The sequence below is a fragment of the Mycetomoellerius zeteki genome, unplaced genomic scaffold (assembly GCF_001594055.1).
Source record: "Mycetomoellerius zeteki isolate Tzet28-1 unplaced genomic scaffold, Tzet1.0 scaffold221, whole genome shotgun sequence".
In the NCBI taxonomy this organism is placed as follows: domain Eukaryota; kingdom Metazoa; phylum Arthropoda; class Insecta; order Hymenoptera; family Formicidae; genus Mycetomoellerius; species Mycetomoellerius zeteki.
This window is the reverse complement of record NW_017257184.1, coordinates 584,458-611,254: the sequence shown is the minus strand read 5'-3', so window position 1 is coordinate 611,254 and position 26,797 is coordinate 584,458. Positions and strand designations below refer to the sequence as shown.

The window sequence follows — 26,797 nt, the reverse complement described above, 5'->3', positions numbered from 1 at the left end:
TAAATTCACTTGGATATAATTCTCTCATACAGTGTACATCTGTTTTGCAAATGATTACCCGTCTAACCTTCGAAAACTACGTCAAGATATTTATTTCATTTATAGCTTATTTAAATGAACAAAAAGTGGAAATAAAAAAAAATTCAATTAAACTGTCGGTGAAAGAGTAATTCGTAACGATGAAGAGTCTACAAATGTGCGAAGAAAGGTTGATTTAAGCTTCTTTGATGACATATCTCCGAATTACAGAGTTTTATCAAAAGACAAGAATGTTAATGGTGAAGAGCGTGGGTCAGGCCGTGTCGCCGTATAAGATGAAGATAGCGACTATTTGTTGAGGAGGTCTTGACCGCATCTACGAGGAAAAGCAGGGGAGGCTAGAGTTATCGGTGCATCTATGGCAGGATGCAACCGACTGTAAGCGGATCCACGATACGGGTTTATCGTCCGAAGAACAGACATGGGAGAGAACCATTTGACTTTTCATTCAATTCCATTTAAATCCCTGACATTTCCCCGTTACCCTGGATTTGGTTCGTTTCTGCTATTGTACACGTATATGTATACATACATGTATGTATGATTTGTGAAAAAGCATCGACAAAAACGCGCAAGACGTAAAGTTTTTCAGCGAAAATCGCCGGCGCAATTCAAAAAGAAGCGAAACGTTAACTTGCTCTCGTTAATGGCTCTACGCTACAATCGTAGCGCACTTTATATGCCATCGAAATTTAATGTCGTATGAAAGGAGAAGTGGAAAATAGCCGAAAAATAACTACGCGTGAACAAGAAACACTGGTGAAACGACGGCGAGTAAACGACTTCTTTTTAATCGGTGTACTTCCAGAACTTGTTATTCTTCACTTGATTGTTTCTTTTGTTATTCCATTTAATTTTCATACGTTTTTGTTTGCCTCTCGCACATTGGATTTTATTGTTAGATTAAAAAATTCTTAACAAAGACGCTTTTGAGGAAAACATTTTGTGTAAATATGTCACATCCAGCTAAAGGCTGAAGAAATCTCTCTTTCTCTCTCTCCTTCTTTCTCTTATCGATATTATTTCTAGTAGAATTTAATAAATCAAAATCAGTCTTTGTTTCAATTTATTGATGATCAATGCTCACGTTTCGAGATGCGATGCAGACTTGTACCCATGTACATCAACAGGATTGAGAGCATCTAAAGCTCTTTTTAACGACAAGTGACGTTTAATCGGATATCGGAGCAGAAACGTCTCGAAGGATCATGATGTATATACGCTGTATATACGTTGTCGTATCGGCGAGGGAACTTGAGGGAACTCTCGTTTGATGGAGCTTCGGAAAAGAAGAATGTAATCCGGGCAGTCTGCAACGCACCCTTCTCAGTGAAATTCAGACAAAGGCGGATCGCATTCGTCGCACTGTATTGCAGAGATGCTGATATTTGCCAATTCTTTCTTGAAGAATCGAAGAATGCCGATAATTTATAGTTGACAGTTGACATCAACCGAAAAATAAAATCAGGAAATAATATAGGGAAAATTAAATTCTGCTACGTTACGATGCAATAAAAATGTATCTATATTTTCATGAGAATCTATTTTAATCGCGTTATTTTCGCCACTTTCCTGCTGTTTCCCAGACAAGATCGTAATCTTTCGGAATTTCTTTTTTTTTATTCCAAGGTTGCTTTTAAAAGAAACATTTCAGCGCTCTCGCGACTAATCGGTCGATACGTCGCGACTAGACGTGATGACGTTGTCGGGACATCAGCTGCCATGAATGGACTGTAACGTAATTAAGATTCCAACGACGCCGAGGTTAGAGTATGCGAGCTTCGTGGAATACTCGAAGGAGACGAAGAGAGCGGAAGAGAGAGAGAGAGAGAGAAAGAGAGAGAGAGGAAGAGAGAAGGAAAGTGTCGGGGTCCAACAGCCAACTCCTTTGTCTCTCTCGGCTATGTGCAAAAGAGGAACGATCAGCCTTTATGTGCACATGCGAGCCATATTTCGGTAGCTCCATAGCTGCATGATTTAAGCAGATGATTCGAATTACTAAAGGATAAATTTTTACATCAAATACAAGCAGTTAAATTTATTTAGTGCATTATTTTTCAATATTTAGCCATACTATCTGTTGTAAAAAATGTTGAAATGTAACATATTTGTATAAATTCTTAAACGTCTTTTAATTTCCCAAACTATTTTATAATATAAATATATCTCGAAGAATATGTCAAGAATGTAAATATGGCTTCTTTAAACTGAAAGTTATCTGATTAAAACAAACTTCCACATTCTTATATTTTTATATTTTGTTCAACAAGATTCTCAGACAATTTCAAAAATGTGGGACCAAACACATGAAAAATTGGAAAAAGTTTACATCTTTCTGGGAAAATGCGTTCCGTGGAATCAACTTGTACATGTATATGCAAATATGTGTACGGTAACAGTGAAAGAGAAAGAGAGGAAAAGGGAGAAAGAGGGAGAAAGACGAAAAGGAAAAAAAAAGAGTGAAGCCAGAAATAGCATTGGCTTACGCCGTAAGAGGGAAGAAAAAGAGACGGGAAAGACGAAATCTCGTCGACTTCTCCCCTCTTCGACGACTTCTATCTCGCTCTTTTCTTTCCTCTGTCTTATTTCCTCGCGAGTTTCTCTCGTCTGATTCACTTCTCAGTTCTGTATCCTTCCTCTCTGTTCCGCCTCTGGATACAGCAGATCGAGCTGAGCAGCGCAGCGGCTCATAAGTGACTCGGCGAAACATATTCATAATGACACGAGTCACAATTCTTACGTGTCTCCGAGGTGTGGTCGCACCACCTACGCAATCCGAATAATTAGTTGACAAGCACGGTTTATCCTCGTCAATATGATAGCTCGTATTTTTCCAATACGGATATGTCTGTGTCATGCTTAGATTATGCATGCTTGAGTCAGAAGTAATAATGTGTGTATGTTTGTGTGTGAAAAAGTAGAAAAACTATTAAGAATTTGATTTTTTTCTGTACTTGGAGTCTGAAGCTTAATTAATAAAGAAAGTCAATTAATAAAACGAGTCGAATATTTTGAATATTTTATCCAATGAATTCATAAATTATCTCCATCAAGAATCTTCCTTCACAGACCTAAGATATTAACGAACAACTTCTCTCTCGTTTTTTCTCTTGCGAAAAGATCATCTATTTTTGTATCCTAACTCATAGTGACCAGTGATACAAAAATAGATCATCTTTTTTTGTATATCCTAGCCGATCGAGTGTTCAGAGCTGTGAGAGGTAAGAGAAGAATTTTACGACGACGTAAACTTTAAATTTAGTTGTTTTCTTTTAAAGTTGAAGTGGCGAATAATTCAGAGAGCCGATTCGAGATTCCAAGATTCTTCAGGACAAAAGGAAACCAAACTAAAGTGACGGACGAGCCGAGTTTCAATGTTCCCGAGATGTGCAGAGAATTACTGTGAGCATCAAGATACGACGGTCATTACTCACGAGACTGTTTGCTGAGTAACGTAATCGTGTGATCCGATATATGCACGCAAATATTAACACGTCTCCGTTTTACGGAAGTTCCTCGACCCTTGTGTATAATGGAGAATCCTCGTTGCCCTGCGGCACCACGTTAATTCGCCTAAACACGAGGACCAATGCGCACGTAGGATTCTCGTGTGCGCTTCGTAACGCTATACAATTCGGCGTAATCCAATGTAAGCACAGGTTAGATACGACAAGAAATACAACCTCTCTTCCACGAATTCGCACCTTCCACGCGGATCTCGTGGGTTATATTACTTAACGAACATGTCTTCAATGCACTGTGTATGAAAATCTCAAATTAAGATTTCCTGCGGCGTCGTGTTTTTAATTAACGAGACCGATGAGCCGTGAAATCGCGTTGCTCACGTCGCTGTCAATTTGACGTAATTGAAAAACAGTGTTTAATCTTTTATGAAGACCGTCCTTAACGTGCTAAAAAAGGCAAAAATTTAAAAAGGAGTTACTATTAAGTCTTATTTAATCCTGCAATCTTAATGCAAAAAATATTGATAATTTAATTAGTATTAGATCATGTAAAAAAGATTTTTAATTATGATACATTTTAATGATAATAATTAAATATTTGAAAAATTTTTATTGTGTGCACAAGATCTTGATCAGTTGTTCAACATTAACTCTGCAATCATTTGATGTGTCGTGTTTATATTTAAAAAATATTTTTAAAATACCTTCATTAGAAGCATTGCTTGATTATATTATCTGTTGTGTTCTTATAAACATGTAAATAATAAGAGAAAATATTCTTCGTGTACACTAATTGTAAGTACAAAATATGGGATAAACATTCTTATGAGTTTATTTGTGTTTGAAAAGTGACGACCAAGAATTTGTTCACGTGAAAGTCGTGTACATACATTTTTTCAAGGAAAAATCGACGCCTACATATACTGTTATATTCATTATTAATTATAGAAGGAATTTTACTTCGTTTAGCTATTGTTTATTGCATGACAAGAAAGTCTCTTTGAAATTTCTCTTTGTAATTATTAATTGATATATAACATACATCTATATCTATATGTTTAAAAATTTCTTCTGAACATTAGTAGTCCTTATACTCTTTCACGAAAGGCTTTAGAAGAGGTCAAAATTCCAGTAAAAGAAAATTCGAGTTCTCGTGGAATTTTTGATGCATGTATAAGTCGGGTATAGAGATCGGCGTTGGAAAACGGAAGGAAGCATAACCGCGTCCAGCCGATTTCCGATGTCGCAAGTGGGACACGCTAGAGCAATACGAGGTGTACAAAAGGCCGTTATGCTAGCGATACATTGCGAAACGATGGCGAAGAGGAAATGGGTCAAACGATTCAGCTGTCAGCTCCCGCGGTTCTCGTAGTAAACGCGTGAAGAGACGCAGAAGGGAGATAGTCGCGTTGAATACATTCTGAAGAGGCTACTTGCTTGACCAACAGCTTAGGCTTGAGTGCTCGAACGATAAATATCATGCCAAGATTGATTTTCCAAAAGCCACGAGTTATGCTTGTAGATATTTTTAGAAGAAAACAATTTAATCAACTTTAATTATTTAAAAAAATAATTTTAAAAAGAAATTCTAATCACGATAAGATAATTTTCCTATAGTTTGCAGAAATTTATACGTACACTGAGAAAAATGTTCTGGATATAACAAGAGATACAAACAAAATGCATTCTGATCATACCAATCAGAATTCTGGTTATTGTAATTGAATTTCTGATTATCTCAATTAGAATCTTTAATAGATTTAACTAAAAATGTCTGATTTATAATTAATCTTTGTGTTTGAATCTATCAGAATTCCAATTAATGTAACCAGATATTTTTTCCAGTGTATGAAATCTTTTACATGAAGTCTATTATTATAGTTTTATTTTGTATAGAGCTTTGTCTAGTAATGTATGTATAATTATAATTTAAACATTAAAAGAGCAAATCATTGTGTTAAATAATTTTGCTGTATAAATTATTTCTGTTGCATTTATAAAAATGCAGTTAGGCTTGCAATATTATTCCGACATCGTATTTTGTAGAAAATCTATAGTTACATGAAGTATAAAACTCTATAATACTATTTGTGGTAAAAAATCTACGAAATGCTTTCATGGAGTTAAGAGACTAGCGTAATCTCTTTAACCGTTTATTTTTTCACGCTTCATTCGGCACTCATAGGCAATCTGTTTATTTTTTCATGCTAGAAAAAGAGAACTGAGGATTATTTAGTAGCTCGGATCTCATGGCAATTTTCATGTTACATTTCGGGAGAAAGTTATCAGACTTTTACAATTACAAGTTTCAATTATTAATATAGGAAGAATATTCTGCGATAAAACGTAGAAAGAAAAGATGTGTCATCGAAGACTCTCGTACGAAATATTCGGAAATTACACAGACGTTTTTTTTTTAAAGAAAAACGCAGATAATATATAGAAGTATGTTAAACAAATATTCCATAAAAATATTCGCGGAATATATGATATATGTAACATGATATTCGATAATATTCGAATATAACTTTAAAAATGGCACTACACGCTCATAGTTTGCGTGAAACGTAACGGGGAAACATTCGCACGTTTGGAACGGATCGATTACGAATGCCGGCGATATATAACAGGCCACCCAGCCTACAAAGAAAATATTCCCCTGATAGTTTCTTTTTTCACGAAGATCGTAAAACGATACTATTCACTCTTGTCCCACGACGAAAGAGCTATTAATGTTCACTTGTAACATAAACCATTACGAATTTTCACGTTTATTCCCATGTTTTCCCTCGCGTAACGACGCGTGAGAGAATTTACAGCGCGCATTTTCGACGAGACTTCTGACGAGGATACAAGAGGGATGATCTTGCTCGAGAGTTCTCTTTTCGCCGTGGACGAACCGGGCCGAGCCCGCTTCTGAATTTGTCATTCGCTCACCAGGAAGATGAAAGAGAAAACGGGGTCGACGGTATACAAAAGGAAATGGGGCAGAGCGATGCAACATAAGTTGCCACTCGAGGGGAAAGAAGCAGCCGACACGACGCGACGCTATGCACGAATGTGTGATGCGAGTTTATTGCGAAAACTGGATTTCTCGCGACTGCACGCGAGAACAACAACAAGCGAATCGCAAACAACAGAAAACTGTCCTTTCCACAAACCCCTGGACTCCGGTGATGCACGATTAAATTACGTATGCATTAAAGTCCGCTCGGGGATACGGCGTCCTGGTTATTGCGAGGTCGTGCGACATTGTTTTGCACAGTGCGATTTATATCCCGGTAAGGTAAATTATATCCTTCATCAGGAGAGAGAGAAAGACGGGGAGAGATTTTATTATTATAAATATAATAAATGTAATTATTTTGCGTCAAGTGCGTCAAATTTTAAAGTTTTCTATAGCAACGGCGGGATTTAATTTCTGAAATTAAAAACTGGTCTCATCATAATTATAAATTAAATTAGTATGTCTTTATATTATACAGAGTGTCTGGAAATTAGCGCCCAGAATATCATAGCAAGATAGAGCGAACCAAACTGAGTCGAAAAGTCCTGTACTATTTTGCAATTTTCGCAATAGTTAACGAGACATTAATTACTAAAAATCATTAAATATTGGTTTTCAATAATTTTTTATTCAAATACTATCAACTTTACAGAAAAACAGTGAGAGACAAAAATTGTTTATCTTCTTCTCATAAAGTTCTGAGAAATTTTTCAGAATTTTTTAATACCGTATTTTCTCATGTCGGTAAAAATAAGAAAATGCAGTACTAAAAAGATGATAAAAAATTCTGAAAAAATTCTTAGAATTCTGAGAAGAAATAAACAAATTTTGTCTCTTGTAATTTTTCTGTAAAGTTGATAGTATTTGAGTAAGAAATTATTGAAGACCAATATTCGGCGATTTTTAGCAATTAATATCTCGTTAACTATTGCGAAAATTGCAAAATGATAGAGGACTTTTCGACTCAGTTTAATTCGCTCTATCTTGCTATGATATTTTGACATGGACATCCTGTATATATTATATATATATATAATTATTTTGCTTTATTTTTGTTAAGTCTTTTTAAAAAAATAACTAATTTTAAATAGAAAAGAAACACGCAAAAATTTTGCTTCATCGAGGGCTTATAACCAAGTCGCTCAATTTAAAAAATTTCACCATTTAGAAAAAATGGTCTTTTAGTTATAACTGTGCTATCCGGAATCCAGAATTCCAGAAATCAAGATTTTATGTGAAATCATTTTGACACACAAGCAGTAATTGGATACTGACAATGACGGATTGTTAACATTTGAGAAAGATAGCCATTCCTTTCCATTAAAGAGAAATTCAAGTACTATGAGCAAACTTGAGGAAAGAATGGCGACCACGGTGACGTTTACGACCTGCAAAGAGATCCATTTCGTCGAGTGCATTTGAACGTTCGACAAATATCTCAAAGGAGGTGGTACGTTAGAGAAGGAGGAAACTCTTAAGCGCTTGAAACTTCCCCAGATCCTCGAGTGCAGCTTTAAACGCCAAGTACCCGTAAATTACGATCTATAAATTGCTACTTTCATGTATCACTAATAGAAGTACATATATATGTACAGGATGTTCGGTAACAAACGAGTTTAATAGTAAGTTTGATATTACTTTTCAAGTGCAATGGTGGTTTCTTCACCAAGATTTCATTAAGCGTTCTGTTTTGTGAAAGCGTAATTTTCGTTGTATTCGACTGAATATCGATTGACGAGTACTTCAGGAAAGGTCTCCATTTTTAACACGAACGCATGATTTATTCGAACTTTTTATCTAGCTTAATACGTCCTATTTTAATCCCTTCTGTTAAAAGCGATCTTTCTTCTCGAGCGCAATAAAAAATTACACGGAGCAAAAAGAACCTTTGATTTGTGCTACGGTATGCATATCGCAAGAAGAGGCAAGTGAAAGAGTTGTGATGGTAGAAAAATTGGAGGATCGTCATTTCGAAACCAGTCGTTTCCTCGGCCAATTTCATCTGCTCATTCATTACGAGTTCGTGTACAATAGAACAGTGTTCCTTTTATCACTAATTAGCACGAACTTTACACGCGAATGTTCTAATATTTCGAATTTTCAATTTTCAAAAAAAAAAAGGTTCTCCTTATTTTCGTGTAAAAAAATTATTTCATGAATTCATTTCGGTACAGAAAAATATGAAAATAGGCTCAGTTATTTGATAATCAAAAGGCAATTTGATGATACAAATTTGGAACCTCCTAATGTTACAAATCTACCACTGCTACTATTTTCCTTTGAAGTTCTCCAATTTTCTCTTCATCTTTTTTTTTTGCATAATTCGAATCACCAACTAAGATTAACATCCATCCGGTATGCAGCCAACCGATGACATCGCTCGCCTTCAATCGCCTACGAAACTGATTTCACTGAGCACGCTCGATATGATATCCTCTCGCCAGCGTGTGCGCTTTATCGATCTCGCGGAAATGGGATAGACCCGATTTATAAGGATCAGCGACGATCAACTCTTTCACAGTGCTCACCGGTACGCTACGAGCGCGATTTCTCTCATATCCCGAATCACTAGTCGCGACACTTCTCCGCGCGTTCTCTTCTTTTCCTTCTCTTTTATTTTCCTTTTTTCTCTCCGGCTGCCGATCGCCCACACACGGCGTGAAGGGCGACGGTACGGACGCGCGACGAGCCTCCAAGGAGCGGGTCGCAGCTGTCACATCCTTACTCCGGGACCCCTTTATCCGCTCGCGCGTGTATGCGTGCGTGCGTGCATGCGTGCGCGCACTTGCGCTTCGCGCGAAACGCCGACTGAATGCGCGGCGGATCGGTAGGCCCCAACCGCTACGAAATCACAGGGTACAACGTATATGCGGAGGGGAAGGGAGAGAAGGATGGAGAGGACGAGAATAATGGAACAAACGGCGAGAGGCCCTGCGCCGAGTGAAGCGGAAGCCGGCCTGCCGTGGGGCCCTTCGTGCGGGACCCCTCGGTCGATCCCGGCGCCGCTCGGTTCTTCTTAGAAAATCGCGGCGGATCAGCCGGAGAACGGATCATGGTCCGGATTGACCGGTAAGCACGGATACGTGGTTATCCGGAGTCGATCCAACATTTTCTCCTTTATCACAGACCTGTTCTCTTTCAAATTACATTAATTAATCTCTTTCAATTGATAAATCGTTGTTTCCCTGATAAACATCTAAATTTCACGGATTACACCGTGTACCATTCGTAATTCCTTAGCTGTTTCAATCAATGTCAAACGCCATCCACTTCATTATTTTGGAATTAAAGGGGCACGCGGTTGTGTAACGCTCGCGTTGCCGCGCTAATTGATAATTAATTAAATTGTCTGTTGAAATTTTGATCAGGCGCATAAAGTCGCATCTTGAGTAACATGATTATTATCACTAATTGCCGTATCGCGGACAATTCAATTAACGTCGTGTTAAACATGGCACAGTGTCACGATCGACATTCGCCGGAGAACGGTTTATTTTCGCACCATTTTTGCCGAACATTTTGACGTAAAAAAAATATATATATATTATTGATTCGTCCGTTATCGTGTGAGCGCGTTACGCGCGAATACACGCGCGTGTGTGCCATGCGCATGGATAAACCGGGCAAGGATAAGCGGTGAGTAACGGCCGCGGACTCGTCAATTATAAATACGATTCAGCGGCCGTGCGCTAAAGTTTAATATTAACCGACTGTTCATTTATCACACATAGTTTATTTTATATACACACCGGTGCGCGTACCGGCGCGCCATATCGCTTTATCCATCGCTGAAACTAATCCGTTATTCATTTATTGCGCTCGCTTATCTCTCTTGTATATGCTTACGCGCATTTACGTTCGTATAAGCCCTAATGAAGAAGCGCTTATGACCACCATCATTTTCCGCGTTTTATCCGCATACCGGTACGAGAGGATATCGCATACGAGCAGTGGATGCACGTAATCGTTTAAGAGGATCGATTTATTTAACCGGCAATTAATGCGTTATTGTCCGCTAAGTAGCTTGGATGCTAAGCGACACTCGTGCGTAATTATAAATCGATACACGAACGTGAACTGCGACTGCACGTCGAACATACGATTACTCCGCGTTGTTAGAATGTATAGGTAACATTTACAAATGAGAGCAGCAGAGAAACGTGATGTAGCCTGAGTTTGAAGTATTACACGGTGTGCGGTGTGAGTAAACTTGTAGATCCGGGTTCATCTTTAGAACAGACATGGTCGTTTGGATAAAACCGATCTGACTTGTACAAGAAGCATAAGGAGCGTGTAATCTACGATTTGCATTTTTTTTTGTGGACCACTTACGAGGGTGAATCATTATTGATTTATTTTGTTTGTCGCTTTCGTTTTAGTTTTTGACGTCAAAACTGCGGCCTCTCTTATTGATCACTAATTGCTTTTCAGAAACACCAAGTATCAATAATGTTCTTACGTCCATAAATTTTTGATTTAAATTACTGACGCAAATGTCAGGAAAGATCTCATGTTCAGTTCATAAATATCACAATGATTTCAATTAGAGCGTGAATGTATTGCATTTCTTAATATCCTCTTTGTAATTCGTATCGTCGGACTACATTATTATAATACTTCAGACGTCTCGCAAGTATCTTAATGTATTTGCCCGAACTGTATGAATTATGATCCATTTATACTTGCAAAGCCGACACTCTTGCGAAGTTCACTTCTTATAAACTTCTGACTTCGCAAACAACTCGTGGCATATAATAGCAATTTGTAGATCTTTTTCCGTATATCTTAAACACACTGTCGGATTATAAAACGGTATTCATAATCCATTCTTATTTTAAGACTGTCTTAAGTAATGTTTTGAGATGCTAATACGACTCTTTGATTGGTTCGTGACATCTTAAGACTTTACTTAAAAGGATCTTAAATGTAACACCCAACTATGAATACCGATCATAGATTTAGTTCAAGAGATTAGATCGCATACGATGAATGGATCATTTGCGTGGAGTTGTAGTAATTTATTCAATAGTTTCAAGAATGATTGAAACACTCTGGATAAAAACGACTTTAATAGGCAAAAGTATTTTTCTGGTTTCTCGTTTTTCGAGTACAAGTTTCGATCTTTTTTGTTCAAATTTAATATATTTTGAATGTTACGAGTTACAATGGTACAAACACGCATAGAATATTTAATTAAAAAATTTTTTAATAAAATCAAAGTTTTTTTTCGTTCGAATATGTTCAAACATTGATAAAAAGTTCAAAAATTGAAACGATGATAAATTAAATTGGACGTATCGAAAACCAAACCAATAACGTTTATTGTCAGATTTGCACTTGCTAAAAAAATCAGGAAGCCTCTCGCGTTTAAAAAATTAAATTTAATAGTGATTAAATATTTCACGCGTTTAAAAACGTGGTTAAAAACACGAATAAAAACCATCATGTCATTGGTATTCTGATATTTAATTTAAGAGACCATGTTATAAAATGTTCAATAATGCTGCATTTTGCTTCTCCGATACTTGTTAACGTCGTGATTCAATTTTCATTGTACAATATATAAAAATATAATTCTATTTTTGTCACGAAGCGTGCCAAGATTGCGTATAATATTTTGGATAGAATCGTTTAATGGCCCGACGACGATGACGACGACCAGGCCTTGTTCTCGAATCTCACGGGGACCACGCTGCGCAGCCGAGCTCTCGCATGTCAACTCTGACACGTCCTGTTCAATTACTAGCCACATAAACATAATGTAAATTTAGCCCAGGGCTATGTATAGAACACAATGCCGATATATAGCTCATGTTTAATGCAAGAGAGCTAGAGAGCGGGCAACATTACAATGCGATATTACAGCATCCACGGAGCGCCGTGTTGCCGCGGTTTCCGCCCAGATTTTCGCGATCAACCGACCGTTATTTTGAGCTCTTTTTCCGTTCTTAAATCTCTCGATCGACTCTGACATTAGCTTGCAAAATCCACATGGATATTTCTAAACCTATATTTAAATTTTAAAACCTACAGAAATGTTTAGAGACATAGAGACTTCTTTAGGTATATGATTTCAATTGTATCAATTTATACATAATATACGCATTAAAATTTTTCATGAATACTGTCGTATATACCATTTCACAGAAATTTTGTAAAATTTTAGAGAGAGTACATTCAAAAATTAATATTTTACTTATTGCAACTTTAGCTATTCAAAATGATGGAAATGGATACGCCAAATCGCTTGGTAAATTTTTTAAAGTATTTTCAAAAAATAAATTTTTCTTTCACATGATAAAAAGAGCGATTTAATTTCTCATTTGTGTGTGTGTGTGTGTGTGTGTGTGTGTGTGTGTGTGTGTGTGTGTGTGTGTGTGTGTGTGTATAAAAAAGATCATAGGGTAACTCCGGCAAATACGCCGCGCTGGAATTTACGCCGCAGAAGTCAGAAAAAATAGAAGGAGTGGGGGTAATTTTCCCGTAACTACTCTGTTACATGCCTTTATGTTATATTAGTATTGTGTTATGATTTCAGCTTCTTACTGTTAATATTAATGAATTTATTGTGAGTTGAATCGATTTGTCACTGTAATAAGTAACGCCATCATAAGTTATAATTTACATAAAATGATTAATGTAGGACGTGTAAAAGACTTAGTGGTTATTTCGTGATACATACGTATAGTGGAATAGTAAAGCATGTTTGTATTATTAAGCATGTTTGCATTATTTGTAAATTTTTCATGAGCCGTACATACCCCCTTTCCCCCTATGAGTAGTCATATATCCCACCCCTATGAGATATGTGGCAAAAATACAAGGTTTCAAAAAGTTTATTTTTAATATGAAAAATAAATATTTCAGATTTCTAATATTTTTTTCATAGTAGTAAACAGTACAAGGTTTTTACTGATATAGTTCGTTTACTATAAACATAATAAATAATACTTAATAAATTAAGTTTTTGATAGGTGCGGCGTATATATCGAAGTTACCCTAATTTTCTTTTTAATTTATTTAGGAACACTTATTTTTAATCTATAATTAACAGTGAAAAATAAGACATGATTTTTTGATAAAAAGATACAAAATTTACTCAGTACACTATGTAATTGTTCTCACATCGACGGTATAATTCTCATCATACAGATATTGTGTTTTGCTTTTAATTGTAAATTAAAATTCCTGTGGCCCGAGTAAGTCAAAGGAGTTTGAAATAGGAGAAGAAAATGAAGTGCGTCATATGCTCGTGTCACACTACGCATTGAAGATTGAGGATTGCGAATTAAGGATTAGAATTCGACCAATCAGATAGCTTTAATTTTAATCCGTTTCGTTCTAATTGGCTGAATTCTAATCCTCAATTCGCAATCCTTAGTCTCTAACGCGTAGTGTAACACGGGCATTATTCAACTATCTTATCCAAACAGCACGGATCGCAGCATCGAAATTTATTGCGCGTACCAATATACAAGTATTTTAATGTATACTCTGATGTATTTTAATGTATAGTATATTTTACATACATTACGGAAAGGCTGATGCGCCGCGCCGCGTTATTGCGCGGGTGCGTTGAACTTGAAACGCGTAGACCAGTGTATATTTGGACGTCGCGTCGCGTCGCGACGCGCCGATGCGAACGGAATTTGACGCGTCGTTAAACCTGAGGATGAAGAGACGCGAGCGAACATAACCACCGCCAAGCAGCCGCTTCCGGTTGTACTTTTAGTTCGAATTAACTTCGAGCTTCTTCCACCGTGGATTCTCCGCAATAACGGACGTCACATAAATAAGCCGGCGATTAGATATGCAAATTCCCGGTTTCTCTCGCGACGTGTGGAGAGCATGTCGCGTTGATTGAAATCGATAAACGATATGCGTTCAATAGACGATAGATTAGCATTAAGTAGACACGATAAAGCTTTTACAGACTAAGCCTCGACTTTTTTTGATTAATCCTACAGATCTTCATTTTTCTGTTATTTTTATACTATCACGTATTAACTTACGTCGTTAAAGTACTGATATCTGTAAAACATGAAATTTTATAATCTTAAATTAAGGAAATCAAGAGGCACCGTTAGTCCGTCGCTTAAGCAAGTGCAAAGTTATTAATCGATCAACAGTTTTATAATGAAGATGTGTGTACATAGAATATCTGATCATTATTTCTTAACGGTTCCTTATTACCTCTATGTTGTTAGAGATTTACGCAACACACGTACCATGCATAATCTTGGCAATAAAGCTATTAGCAGCAATTGATAAATTATACTGCGGAATGTTCAGAATTATCAGATATTGATTAAGATATTCAATAGAAAATATTCATTCCTGGCTTGCTTCCGCTGGATTCCAATGGATTACACTATCTCAGGATCATTAATATTTAAATGGATGTGCAAAGTGGCGGAACCATTACATCTTAAGATGACACGCGGAGTAAATAATGATATACAAGACCCAACATTAACGATAGCAATAGCGCAGACGTTGGCCTAACATTTTTCTTCCCAACTTATAGATACAACACGTGCAAATGCAATTTCTACGGTACCATAGTTTGCCACAAATTTGCCTTGTAATTAATTAATTAATAGGCCATCGTTAATTGGTTGATTAAGTACCCACTCGTTGGGAACTGGATTGATAGCGACACGAGTGACCGAGCGCATTAATTCTCGCCAGAAATTTTGTGTGTTATCATTTCGCTGCGGAAAATGTATATACATATATAATTCATGTCTACTATATAGCCTTTGTGTGTATACATTGCTGATTAGCCGCATAACGTAGCTGATTAACAATTGCTGGGTCAAAAACAAATTTCTGTTGCGAGAATATTATGAGACACTAATCGTTATGGAAAATTTCTCATTTTTGAAATTTATATATCAAATGTATCTCGTATAGAAACATTAAAGTTGTAGATATTCCAAATTATTATTACTATATCGAATAGTCTGAAAATATATTTAGATAAAATAATACATTTGTCTAAAAGAATAATATCCTTGTTAATACATACATATACCTCAGCATGTACATACTTTGCTGAATTGTGCATAATTGAATGAGGATAACGATTGCTATATGACGCGAGGCTAATCAATTATTGTATAAGAAATATCTTTAAAAATTACCTTCTTCTTAATTTTTTGGAAAAGAAGTTGTTTAATGAATTGCATATAGCTTGTATGTAAGTGGATTTGGCAAGTTTCTTTCTAAGACGTGTCATAGATCTATAATCGTAGATCTAATTCAATCTATGTTCATCCTAATACTCGAGGATAACTTGATATTGAGTAATTAATTCTCAGAGCTTTCGATTCAGCGAACAGAGATGAGTGAACTCGCATGCAGCGCTGAATACGCGTACCTACTTTTAAATGGAACGCAAATTGTGCCATGCCACCTTAACGAAACGCGTTATCCAGAGTGGTTTGGAAGATAATCCGATGGCTATAATTCAAAAGGCGGTATTTGAATTTCCACAGCTGGCCCGGATACGTATATGCATTCGTTCATTCATTGTGACCTGGCCAGGATAAGTGTGTTACGTGCCTGTGGACGCATAGTGACATTGCACTGTGTGTCCAATATACATATGTGTGTGTGTGTGTGTGTGTGCGCGTGTGTGTGTGTGTATATGTGTACGCGTGTGTCGCACGTGTGGATTCGTATGTGTATGCTTGCGCGAATGCACCTCCGTGTGCATACAACTGCCGCTAGCTATATTCTCTGATTGGGCCTGGCTCCCTCTTGCCTTGCTTCCTGCTTTGCATACCTAACTACGGAGGAGAATTCCTCGGTAGGACGACTCGGATTGCTCGGTTCGGCTTAATTTCGAGCTTAAACCGGGATATCTCGCGATTGCAACCATCCGTTCTTCCTCCTCCTCGCCGAGGGTGCTGCGCTTCACTCTCCACTCCGGTCTGACCCGTCAACGTCCGAAAAGATGAAATTTATTCCTGTATTTTTATTTTCACAAGTTTTCTAGCAGCTGCGAGAAATGACCAAAATATACTTATGACATTTTTAATAAGCATTAATATATAACTGTATAATATCCAAATGCTCACATTTAAAATTTAAATCCATCTGTTTGTAGACGGACGCATATACGTACATGTCGTGATTTCTCTATATACGTGTTTATAATATTAATGAAGGATGTAGAGTAGAAATTTTCTAATACCTATCATGATTCATTAAAATTAACACAATGCCTATTATTACTGTGAGTTCCTATGGCGTTCATCAGCTTTTGTTTTTCAGACGTCTGGTAAAACTGTTTAGAACTTCTTCGTGATAGATGGTCATCACAAATTATTTACACAAAATAGTTCCAAACAGTTCTGTACTTCAAAAGAATGTTTTGCCTCGCTTCATTCTCGAGATAAAACTTCTCTGCTCGTAATAAATGATGGGCGTCTATCAACTCCAGGAAAGACTTTTTAATATATGTCAATATTTGTTTTGTTGCCAGCAGTTGAGAAATTACAGCAGCAGAACTCATAATGTTAAGTTTTTCATTTATCTACATAGAAAGAACTTTCGTGACGTACTTACATGGAGATTCATAAGAAATACATTTTTACGGAAATGCCACCGACCATCTTTGTCTTGATATAAAACGAATTTTCTCTGTCCATCTCAAAAGCATGTCTTTTCCTATAAATTAATATGTAACTCTGTTTGTAATTAAACAAAATTTCGCGACAATAAGACTATATGATCATTGAAAATAAAAAAATTGAAAATAAGATTTGTGTTTCGTGTTTTATTTATGTGACTTTTTATTTTTATTTTGTGTAATTTTTCAATCATATTTTACAAAAGAATTAGATAAAAATTAATTACATTGCAAAATATCACTTAATAAAAAATACAAATTTTCTACTTACGTCCATTTTATCTTTCAAGTTTAATCGATTTCGGTTTTAAAAGATATAAAAATTTCAAGATAGAGCTCGTATATAATATTTTTTTTATTCAAAGCTTTGATAAAATCACAAGAACAATCGTTCGTACGGCTAAGCATCGATGATTCTCGTATAAATTTTCCAATAAAAGGAACAAAGAACTATTCGAAAAAATATTTCACTTCGCCTCGTTTACATTTCTGAGGATTTTGGTATCGGGCCGCACGAAGCCGACAGATAGGAACTCAAATTAATATAAGACCGCGGCGAATTCCGGGCGGTATCGGCGACCAAAAAGAAGGTGTCGTCCGTAATTACCAGATAGCCGATAATTAAAGCGCGACGAAGGGCAGACAGAAGGGAGGAAGGCGGGAAGGCAGTGGCGAGAACGTGGAATTTAAAAGTTAAATTGTGTTTCGCTCATGAATTATGCATTTGTGTCGCAAACTCTCCTGATTCGCTAAAACTTTGATCTTCCGGGTGCATCATATCGGTCACATAACCGTTAACATGATGCACTTTTAATTGACAAATACTACCGCAAATATTTTTCTCTAGTGTTCAAGATTTTCGTCAACTGATCGGTTCATTCATTTTCGTGCGATAAATCTGTGGACTGATATGTATAAATGTGCACCAATTATCAATGTCGCTCGTCGACACTGTAAAAACACTTCGAATGGAGTGTAAGGAAAAGAACCTCGTCGTCGAGTCTTGAGAGGTTTATTCACTCAAACGTGACAATTTTATTAACGCGGCTCGCGCAGATCGAAAGGAGAAGCTAAATTAGCAGTTATTTAAATTTACGTTAACAAGAACAAATAGAAGTATTAATGAATATACATCTTGCAATTAAGCCTTACTGGTTATTGGGAGCAATCGGGATCCCCTCGATAACTGCGTTCATGTACAATTTGTAACAAGATGAATTTCTGAAGACTTGTAGCTATTAAATTAACATACACGTACTAAAGCAATGACTAGCCAAGATATATGACATAATGTTTCATTAAATTATGCAAATAGATATAAGAGCCATGAAATTCCAATTTTATAAGACAGACGATCATACCGGTCATGATAAACTTATATTGATGGATACATTTAAATTAAATAAAACTGTATACAACAGATAATTATTGTACTTAATTAAATGAAATAAAACAAAGTTCTAAAAATTTTGAAAACAAAAACTTTATCATATGAATTTTGTAGATATAAGCGTTAGTAATTTAATCAAATATTGAAATTATAATAATGGATTAATTATTCGTGCCTAATTAACTATTCTGAATAGCGTAAGCCGCTTATATATATAGACGATGGAGTATTTGAATTATATTAAAATAGATTCCCCATGATGCTGGATTGATGTTATATCAGGATTAATTACATTAAAAATTATTGTCTTTTCTTTGTCAAAGTCAAAATTAAATCTTGGATTAGATATACAGCTGATTATTCAACTGTGACAAAATAAACAAATTTCTATTGTAATTTTATTGTTAATTGACAGATTCGTCGGTGAATCTAGGAAAGAAAAATATTTCCTTAATAAATAGTAAATATGTAGAACATTTTATGCCATATCTCTTCAAACTTTAAAATTTAATGATCAAATTTCAAATAACATTCATTTAAATAAAGTTTTTTTCTAGACTAATAAATATTAATACACTACAATCGGTTTAACTGCTAACATTAGCAGTTGTATTATTAATATTCATAATCAAGAGACTAACAGGTATCTCTCAAAAAAGTAACTGATTAATAAAGTAACACATTAATGGTTATTAACATTGCATAAGTCAATTAATATTTTACGACTTGTACTGCCGGTTGTAAAATACTCACCGTGTCGTTTAATCGTCCGTTTCAGTTTAATTATAACACACTTGTGATGTTTACAACTGTATTCGATAAAGTTTTTAATTACCTTCCACATCTTTCTGTTCGAATCAAAATTATCAATTATTCGTTAATATCAATCAATTATTTTCACGCAAGTGTGATCGATAACAAGCAAGTGTGAAGAACAGTCGAATCCAATAAACAAGGTCCAATCAGTGTCATTATACATTATATATATCATATTATGGTCATATATATTATTATATCATCATATATTATGTTATCGATATACGCAAGTTACTTGCTTCGCAGTTATGCGATCAGAGTTCTGCTGTTACGTAGAGGACGTATCGACGCAGACAGTATTGCGTAGATGTATCGTGAATTCCATCCGATTGGTATGCATGCGCGTCGTGCTCCGTTCGAGAATCGAACTGCGACGGAATCACATCTCATTTGAGAATATTTCGTATATCGATGTTAAAGAGATGGATAGATAAAATGTTTATTAATATCCTAGGGCAAGCCCTCTAAGAAATAGAGAAAAAAAAACAAGCAAAAAAATATAACAAAGAAAATAGAAGAATATCTAGATTATAACAATTTACAGTGTACCCAAATTGCATTATATGAACACGTTTGATTCGAATAAATATTAAAATATCGTGTCGTCAGAAACAATTAAGCGTGCCTTTAGTCTCCGATTCCAATCTTTTCCGATAATTTCCGATCAGCTATTTTGCGCAGCGGAAGTTAAATTGTTTCAAGATATAAAAATATAAAATAAAAGAATAATAATGATAATATTAAAAAGAAAAAAAGAAAAAGCAATTTTCACATTAAAAATTTAAGATTCTGAAAAATAAATACTATTATTAATAAAAAAGTTAATAATAACTATGTCTCTTTATTTAAGCTTAAACAGTCGTTCCATTAATAGAAGAAATTGTACAGTAAAGTCGAATAATTCTGAAAAATTTTGACTAGGATTTTAATTTAAAAGATTTGATACAAAATTTTTAAATATTATCTTAAGAATCGTCAATGGTATCATTTTGGCTCCGTTAATCATTTCAATTTTTTTATAAATACAATGGAAATAATTCTAAAAATAATACAAATAACATCAATATAATTCTTCAATAACCAAAAACAAGGATAATAGGAAATTAACAAACTGACAGTTGAACCTTCAGCAGTTTTTGCTAGGGTATCATAGGTGGTTCTAATATTCTAAAACACATGTGTCAATTCTGCGCAAATAAAATCGGAATCGGAGCAAAAACAAGTTAATAATTATTTTTGTGAAAAAATCATTCTGGAAATATGATACACTGTTCCGTTCGGAGATGATGTCGCCGCAGAGTTCATTTTCGCACGACGTTCTCGAGCGCAGTCGTGGAATATTCAGCCGTGCTCGAGTATCGGGCCTCTCACGCGAACGGGATGCAAATCGTAAAACCGCTTATGAGACCGAGGGTGTGATGCCGCCGCAAAAGAGAAGAAAACGAGGCGCGACGGTGAAGAGAGGACCGGGATGGGAAACGAGGGATCGCGCGGGGAGGTCGACGCGATTCCGCCCACGAAAGGATGCATTAAACCTCGACAAGCGTGCGCGCGAGGGTCGTGAAAGCGCGATTTACGCCTCTCCGATCGACCGCCCGCACCTGGGCACCTGAGAAGCGATGAATCGAATACGATTATCGATGCATCGCAAATACACCCATTGCGCTGTGTCGCCTGATAATAAATTCTCGACCTTCTCGGATTAAGAGCAGAGGAAGAGGAGACGGGATCTCACCTCCTCATCCTCCATGGCGATGCTTATAAACGGTTCCTCCGGAGAGGAACCTGCTGTAGAGCGAAGCTCTTTTTAGATCGAGGACGTATACACGAGCCGGCGCTTCGTAAGGTTTGCATTAAACTCGAGGAGTGCATTCTTTGATGAAGTCGCTCGACGGATTTTCCCCGCTGAATATTTGATCGCGTCTTTTCGCCTGACTCCTAAATTTTTGATACTAAATAGTGTTTTTACACTCTTTAATTATCATTTTTTTTCGTAGGATATATGCTATTACACTGAGAAAAAATGATCTGGATTAAATAATAATTCTAGTGGAAAATGGACGAATCAAAATTTTCTGGTTAAATCTACTTGATACTCTGGTTGAGATAACTAGAATTCTAATTAATATAATTATTCTGGTAAAAATAAGAATTCTAGTAATTTTATCAGAAATATTGTATCAACCAGAATTCCGATTATCTCAAATAGAACTCTTATAAATTTAACCAGAAAATTCTGATTCCATTTTTAACCAGAAATTTTTTTCATAATAGTGAATAAATTAATTTGTATTCACTGTTAATACCAAAAGAATAAAATTTATAAGATTTGAAAGAATAAATAGGTAATAAGATTTTCTTATTTAATTAGAAGGGCTTAGTTCATAGAAAGACTTATTTCCAACCACTTGTAACTAGAAAGTTGTCAGCGTTTCGATATTCAATTTGAAATGAAGTCGAGACTTCTCAAGGAAACTCATATATCTATATAACGATGTCCTTTTGTAAAACGAGATGTTATTAGCTGAAGGGTCTCCACGTTTCTCAATAATACCGGAGAATGCAACTTCTATGAGATAGTTGCATCACGTGCTTTATCAAACACAAATTGACACATGCGCAATACAAAGTTGAACGCCCGATTAAATAGACGTCCCGGAAATGGGAGCTATTTCCGATATCGAAAAAGACGTGAGCTTGAGATTTCGGTGGCATTAGACGCGACACGAGCGTCGATTGGCCGGGAGCGCATCTGAGGATCGTCTTTACTACAAGGCAGCTCGTTTCCGAACGTCTTTTCTCGGTGCTCACCAATAAACGGTCCGGTTGCTTCCTCCAGGGCGCAAAGTCGTTCCGACAAATGGAACCTCTCATAGAGAAAATTGCAATGGCAATCATAAAGCAATACGAGGGAAAAATTGAGCCTCGTAACGCTGTCGTCATTCTTGTAAAACTCTTGTTAAGACCAAATACTTTAATACTCTGTCTCGCAGTCGTCATATATATTCGATCATGCTATATCGATATCGATATCGACAGAAGCAGAAAAAAGAAAGAAAAAAGTAAATCTTCCATTTATATAAATAAATTTAATTATAAGAATATGAAACTATTTATAAAAAAAAACCGTATAAAAAAAAGACATGGCATCAAATAATATTTTTTTAATTTTATGTACGTATACGATACAGAAAAATTAGTTCAATTTGTTTCTATTCAGTGTAATTGAAAAATCAATATTTAAAAAATGCGTAACAAATTTATATCGTTTAATATTTTCTTTTATCTTTTTACGGACGTAAGTAAATTATGTAAACTTTCCTTACAAGAGAATGTTCGTTAAAGATAAAAGAATTCTCATTTAAGTTTTCTTTTGTGTTGCATAAGGGCTAATTCTAAAGAAACTTTCGATAGCATTTAATATTATATGAACTTATCTATCTCTCTCGATCTATCATAATATCACGGTACAGCAGGGAGGATATAAATCAAAGTTTTCGCATTCGCTCGCTGCCGCAAGGAAACTTTAAGTTTCGTGCTTAATTTAAGTTTGCATATTACACTCAACAACAAAATATCAATTAATTCTTACGAAACTCGTAGCCCGTTCGCAAATATTATCTTTCTTATCAGCCCATCGAGATGTATCATAAATCAGGAATTTCGTATCTACGTGCATCTAGCCCCATGTGTACCTAACATATTAAAAATAAATTCCATCTCTTTTTCTCTAACAATTACTCGCTACCCCATCTATCTTATGAAAATCATGCAGTGAATTTCGTATATCAATTAATCTTCGCTCGATCAACAAATTCTTTCTTCTCTAAAAGAGAATTGCGTAAACACGAAACAAATAATATTTCATCGATAACCGCTGTTCTTTTTATTTTATTAATTTTAAGATCGTTAATCATGCAGTTTTTTAAATTTGGTAATTCTAAAATCCGCAAACAATTGTGTACATACATAATTGTACAGTTTACACGGTTTTGCTTTTCCGCGCGCTCGAGCGAAAAATAATCTCTCTCTCGCGTGTTAAAAATTCTGAGTGTCGCTCCTTAAAGTAGCTTTTCGATCCGTATATAGTCGGTTCAGGGATCGATCTTGGATTTATTTCCGCAAAAAGCAAAAGATTGGTATTCATATCAGGGAATACACTTCGGGGATAAGCGGCTTTCTGTGTAAGTAAGAATGGAGTAAGGTACTCACGTTAGCGGTGTCGTCGAGTTTCCGCTTCCACGCATCGCTACGTTCGATTAAAGCGTTCCACTGCTCGGAAAGTTTATTCACTTCGCGGCGAATGCTCCGCGTCAATTCGCGCGCCTGCTCCTCGGCGCTTCTGTAGCCTCTGGAATCACCATCCAATTCTCTGCCTGCTATAGAAAAAGCAAACAAAAATAAAACGTTAAACGTTTTCCCAGAACAAACCTGCGTAATTCTAGTTTTCATTCCATCACTAAACTTTTATTATTTCACATATATACTGTTTTATAATCAAATAGAAAATTGTTTCGTAATTAAATATCAAAGGATCTCGTACTAATTACGTGAAAAATTAGATCTCTGTTAAATGAAGTAGTTCTCACATGTAATGCAGCTTATGATGTATGTGGTGAGCAAAAGAATGTCATAAACATAAAGTTTAATAATAAATAGTTTTTTGAGTTATGATGTATCGAAGGTGTAAAGAAGTGTTCATAGAACAATTTTGATATAAAAATAGCTTAAAAATTATCCATTATTGAGCTATCGGAACTATTCATTGTCTGTAACATCTCTTCATCACATTATAAGCTACATTGTATGTGTAGGGAGAGTGGTATCTCAATAATTTAGTGCACGAGGTATTATTGATACAAAAGATACGAGACGTTTTCACAATACAACTCGCTACAAAAATGCGTGAGCGTGCTCGTGTCTCAATCTGACCCTCTCGATCATATCCTTTCGTCCGATGTCGCGATCGCTCCGCGCCTAATCGCCTCGACATAAAAGTAATATAAAGTACAGAAATCAACTTAATCTTACATATGTAAAAACTAATTTATTTCATCGAGATTCAATTTTCCATATAATTAGTGTGAGGTCCTTTCTGTTCAAAATATTTAAAAAATAAGATCGCGCGAATCTTCATGTGGCAAAACTTTTCTGCCCACGTTCCTAAAATAACATTATGCTGCATCAAAGTCAAAGAATGCACCGAAGATCACATCTTTCCAACGTAACGTTACGCTGACTTTACGTTCAGTAAAGAAATACGAGTGTATATTCGTCAAAGGAGCGAAGAGAGACTGAATCAAGTGAATCGCGTAAAAATCGCACGTATCTCTTTCCTGCTTTCTCAATACTGTCGATCGATAAATTCAGGCGGCGGGACGATTAAACACTGATGCGCAGGATGAATCGCGGCGAAGGCCAGCTGGGAAACATCCCAAACATAAATCAACATAACACTCGGAGATAGGGAGTCAGCGAGCAGGCATATAGGTGCAGCATCGCCGTTATCAATGTTAAACATGCACATAAAAACTGTCCACCGCATGATACGATGCGTGATTCATAGGACAATTAATTCCCGATAGGCTCGGGATAACTCGAGCCCGGGTTCGCGCCGTTTCTACGCTTCGTTTCTACGCGTAGGTTCCTGGATGACATAGAAAAAACCACATAAAAGGGTTCCCTTGCGAATCTTGATGGGTGCCGATAATCCACGCGTTACCTCGGCATTTTTACGGGTTTCCCAGTGAGATATACGCGCGGTAGTAAATTTCGCGATAAAGGAGCGTCGATGATATTAAAAGATGGGAAAAACGATTTGTGTTCAGAATGGGATGTCAGGTGCGGCCGCGATTATCTTCCGCGTCACGTGGCATTGATCGATCAATCGCGGAAACGACTAATGGATGACAAGCCGCAGAAAAGCACGGCACATGTCTGTTGCGTGTGGAAAATAAGAGTAGTTTGTTGCGATAAATATGTGCATATGTTGCATTTACGCGAACACGCGCGCGTCCCTTCTGAGCATTTGTATAATAATTGATAGTCATTGTTTTGATAGCACAAACGAAGATCGCAAGTAAAAAGGTTGTATTAATCCTTTATAATTTTTCTTTTCGTTACAAATATTCATTCAAATAAATTGAATCTGTATCTTTCTATATCATTGATATTAAAAAAAAAAAAAAATTTAATTCAATCAAAATCAAATATTAACCACGTTAAAATTTACGTTGTCTTTCAAGTCTCTGTAATTTTTTATCAATGCGATTTTTAGAGTTTTGTATGATAAAATTTATCGGAGACCTACAACCGTTTTTCCGGGTAGATAACTCGTTGCTCACCATTGAGCTGTCATCCAAAAGATAAAACTTGCGGTACCAAAGAAATCAGAGAGATAGAGAAACTTTTTATTTCGTATGCCTTTGAATGATTCGAGCCACTTCCGATAAGAAATGCGTGCGATCTAACGTTTTATTTCTACGCCATCGGATACCGATCTTCCTCGCCGAGGTCGACAGGTGGAATGGAATCGTCGAAGGTGATGTAGCTTTTCCGCGATGCAAAAGGAGTGGCGGTGTCGAAAAGCTGAATCGACCGCGGAAAACAACAAGACGGATCGAACGAAAAAGAACGTCTCCGAAAGTAGTCTGTTGAACGAATTGAATTAGGCGACCGTGCTCTTCGTCTCTAAACCATCTATTCAACAGTTGACGCTTTACTTTCCGGGCACGTACGCCACTAGTTTATCTAGCTCTCACTTGCTGACTTCCCACCCTCGTCTCTATCCACATCCCTGGAATGTCCCGCTAATTCTTTCCTCCATCGCCGCCATGTCCAGATTTACCAGGAAATGGGAAATTGGTGACTGCGGAAGTAACGACGAGATTCTCCAATGAACGTAAATCCCGTCGCTGTTATCGAGCCATATGAATAAAAATGGATAAAAACGAAATGCCAAATTGTACAAAAAATTTCATTCTATTCCACGTATTAGCAAATTTTATTGTAAATTCTAAAAGTTTCCGACTAAAGGATATAAAAAAAGAATAAAATAAAACACTTATTTTTATTTTTCAATATAAAATTACTCTTTATATAAAATCACTTTTTAGAATAATAAATTGATTTTTATTGATTTCATATAATCATTTATTTCAATACACATTTTTTAGAAATCTAAATTAATTCTTCTACTATCAAAAAATATTCTAAATTTTTGCCTTTGAAATGACTTAATTGAAGAGATTATTTCTTCGTCATTGGTAAATTTTTTCCACGCAAATTGGACTTCAGTTTTCAAAATAAAAAAGTTTTATTTATCATTTTGATTTATTCATTTATTTATTATTTTTTATTTTAAAAGTTGAAATTAAATTTGCGTGAAAAAGAATTATTTGTGATGAAGTAATTCCCGCAACTTTAAAGTATTTTAAGGGTAA

At 35.9% G+C, this 26,797-nt stretch overlaps 1 protein-coding gene across 9 annotated transcripts in view; it reads right to left on the bottom strand.

Moving 5' to 3' along the window:
• LOC108722985 (dystrophin, isoforms A/C/F/G/H) overlaps nucleotides 1-26,797 on the bottom strand; it is a 477,563-nt gene that overhangs the window by 44,779 nt on the left and 405,987 nt on the right. For 8 of the 9 annotated variants that reach the window (XM_018448392.1, XM_018448399.1, XM_018448394.1 and 5 more), the window contains one exon: nucleotides 23,568-23,734. In XM_018448392.1, the coding sequence (XP_018303894.1) occupies nucleotides 23,568-23,734 (167 nt within the window). The remainder of the gene's footprint in view (nucleotides 1-23,567; nucleotides 23,735-26,797) is intronic. The other variant, XM_018448393.1, reaches the window with a different exon arrangement.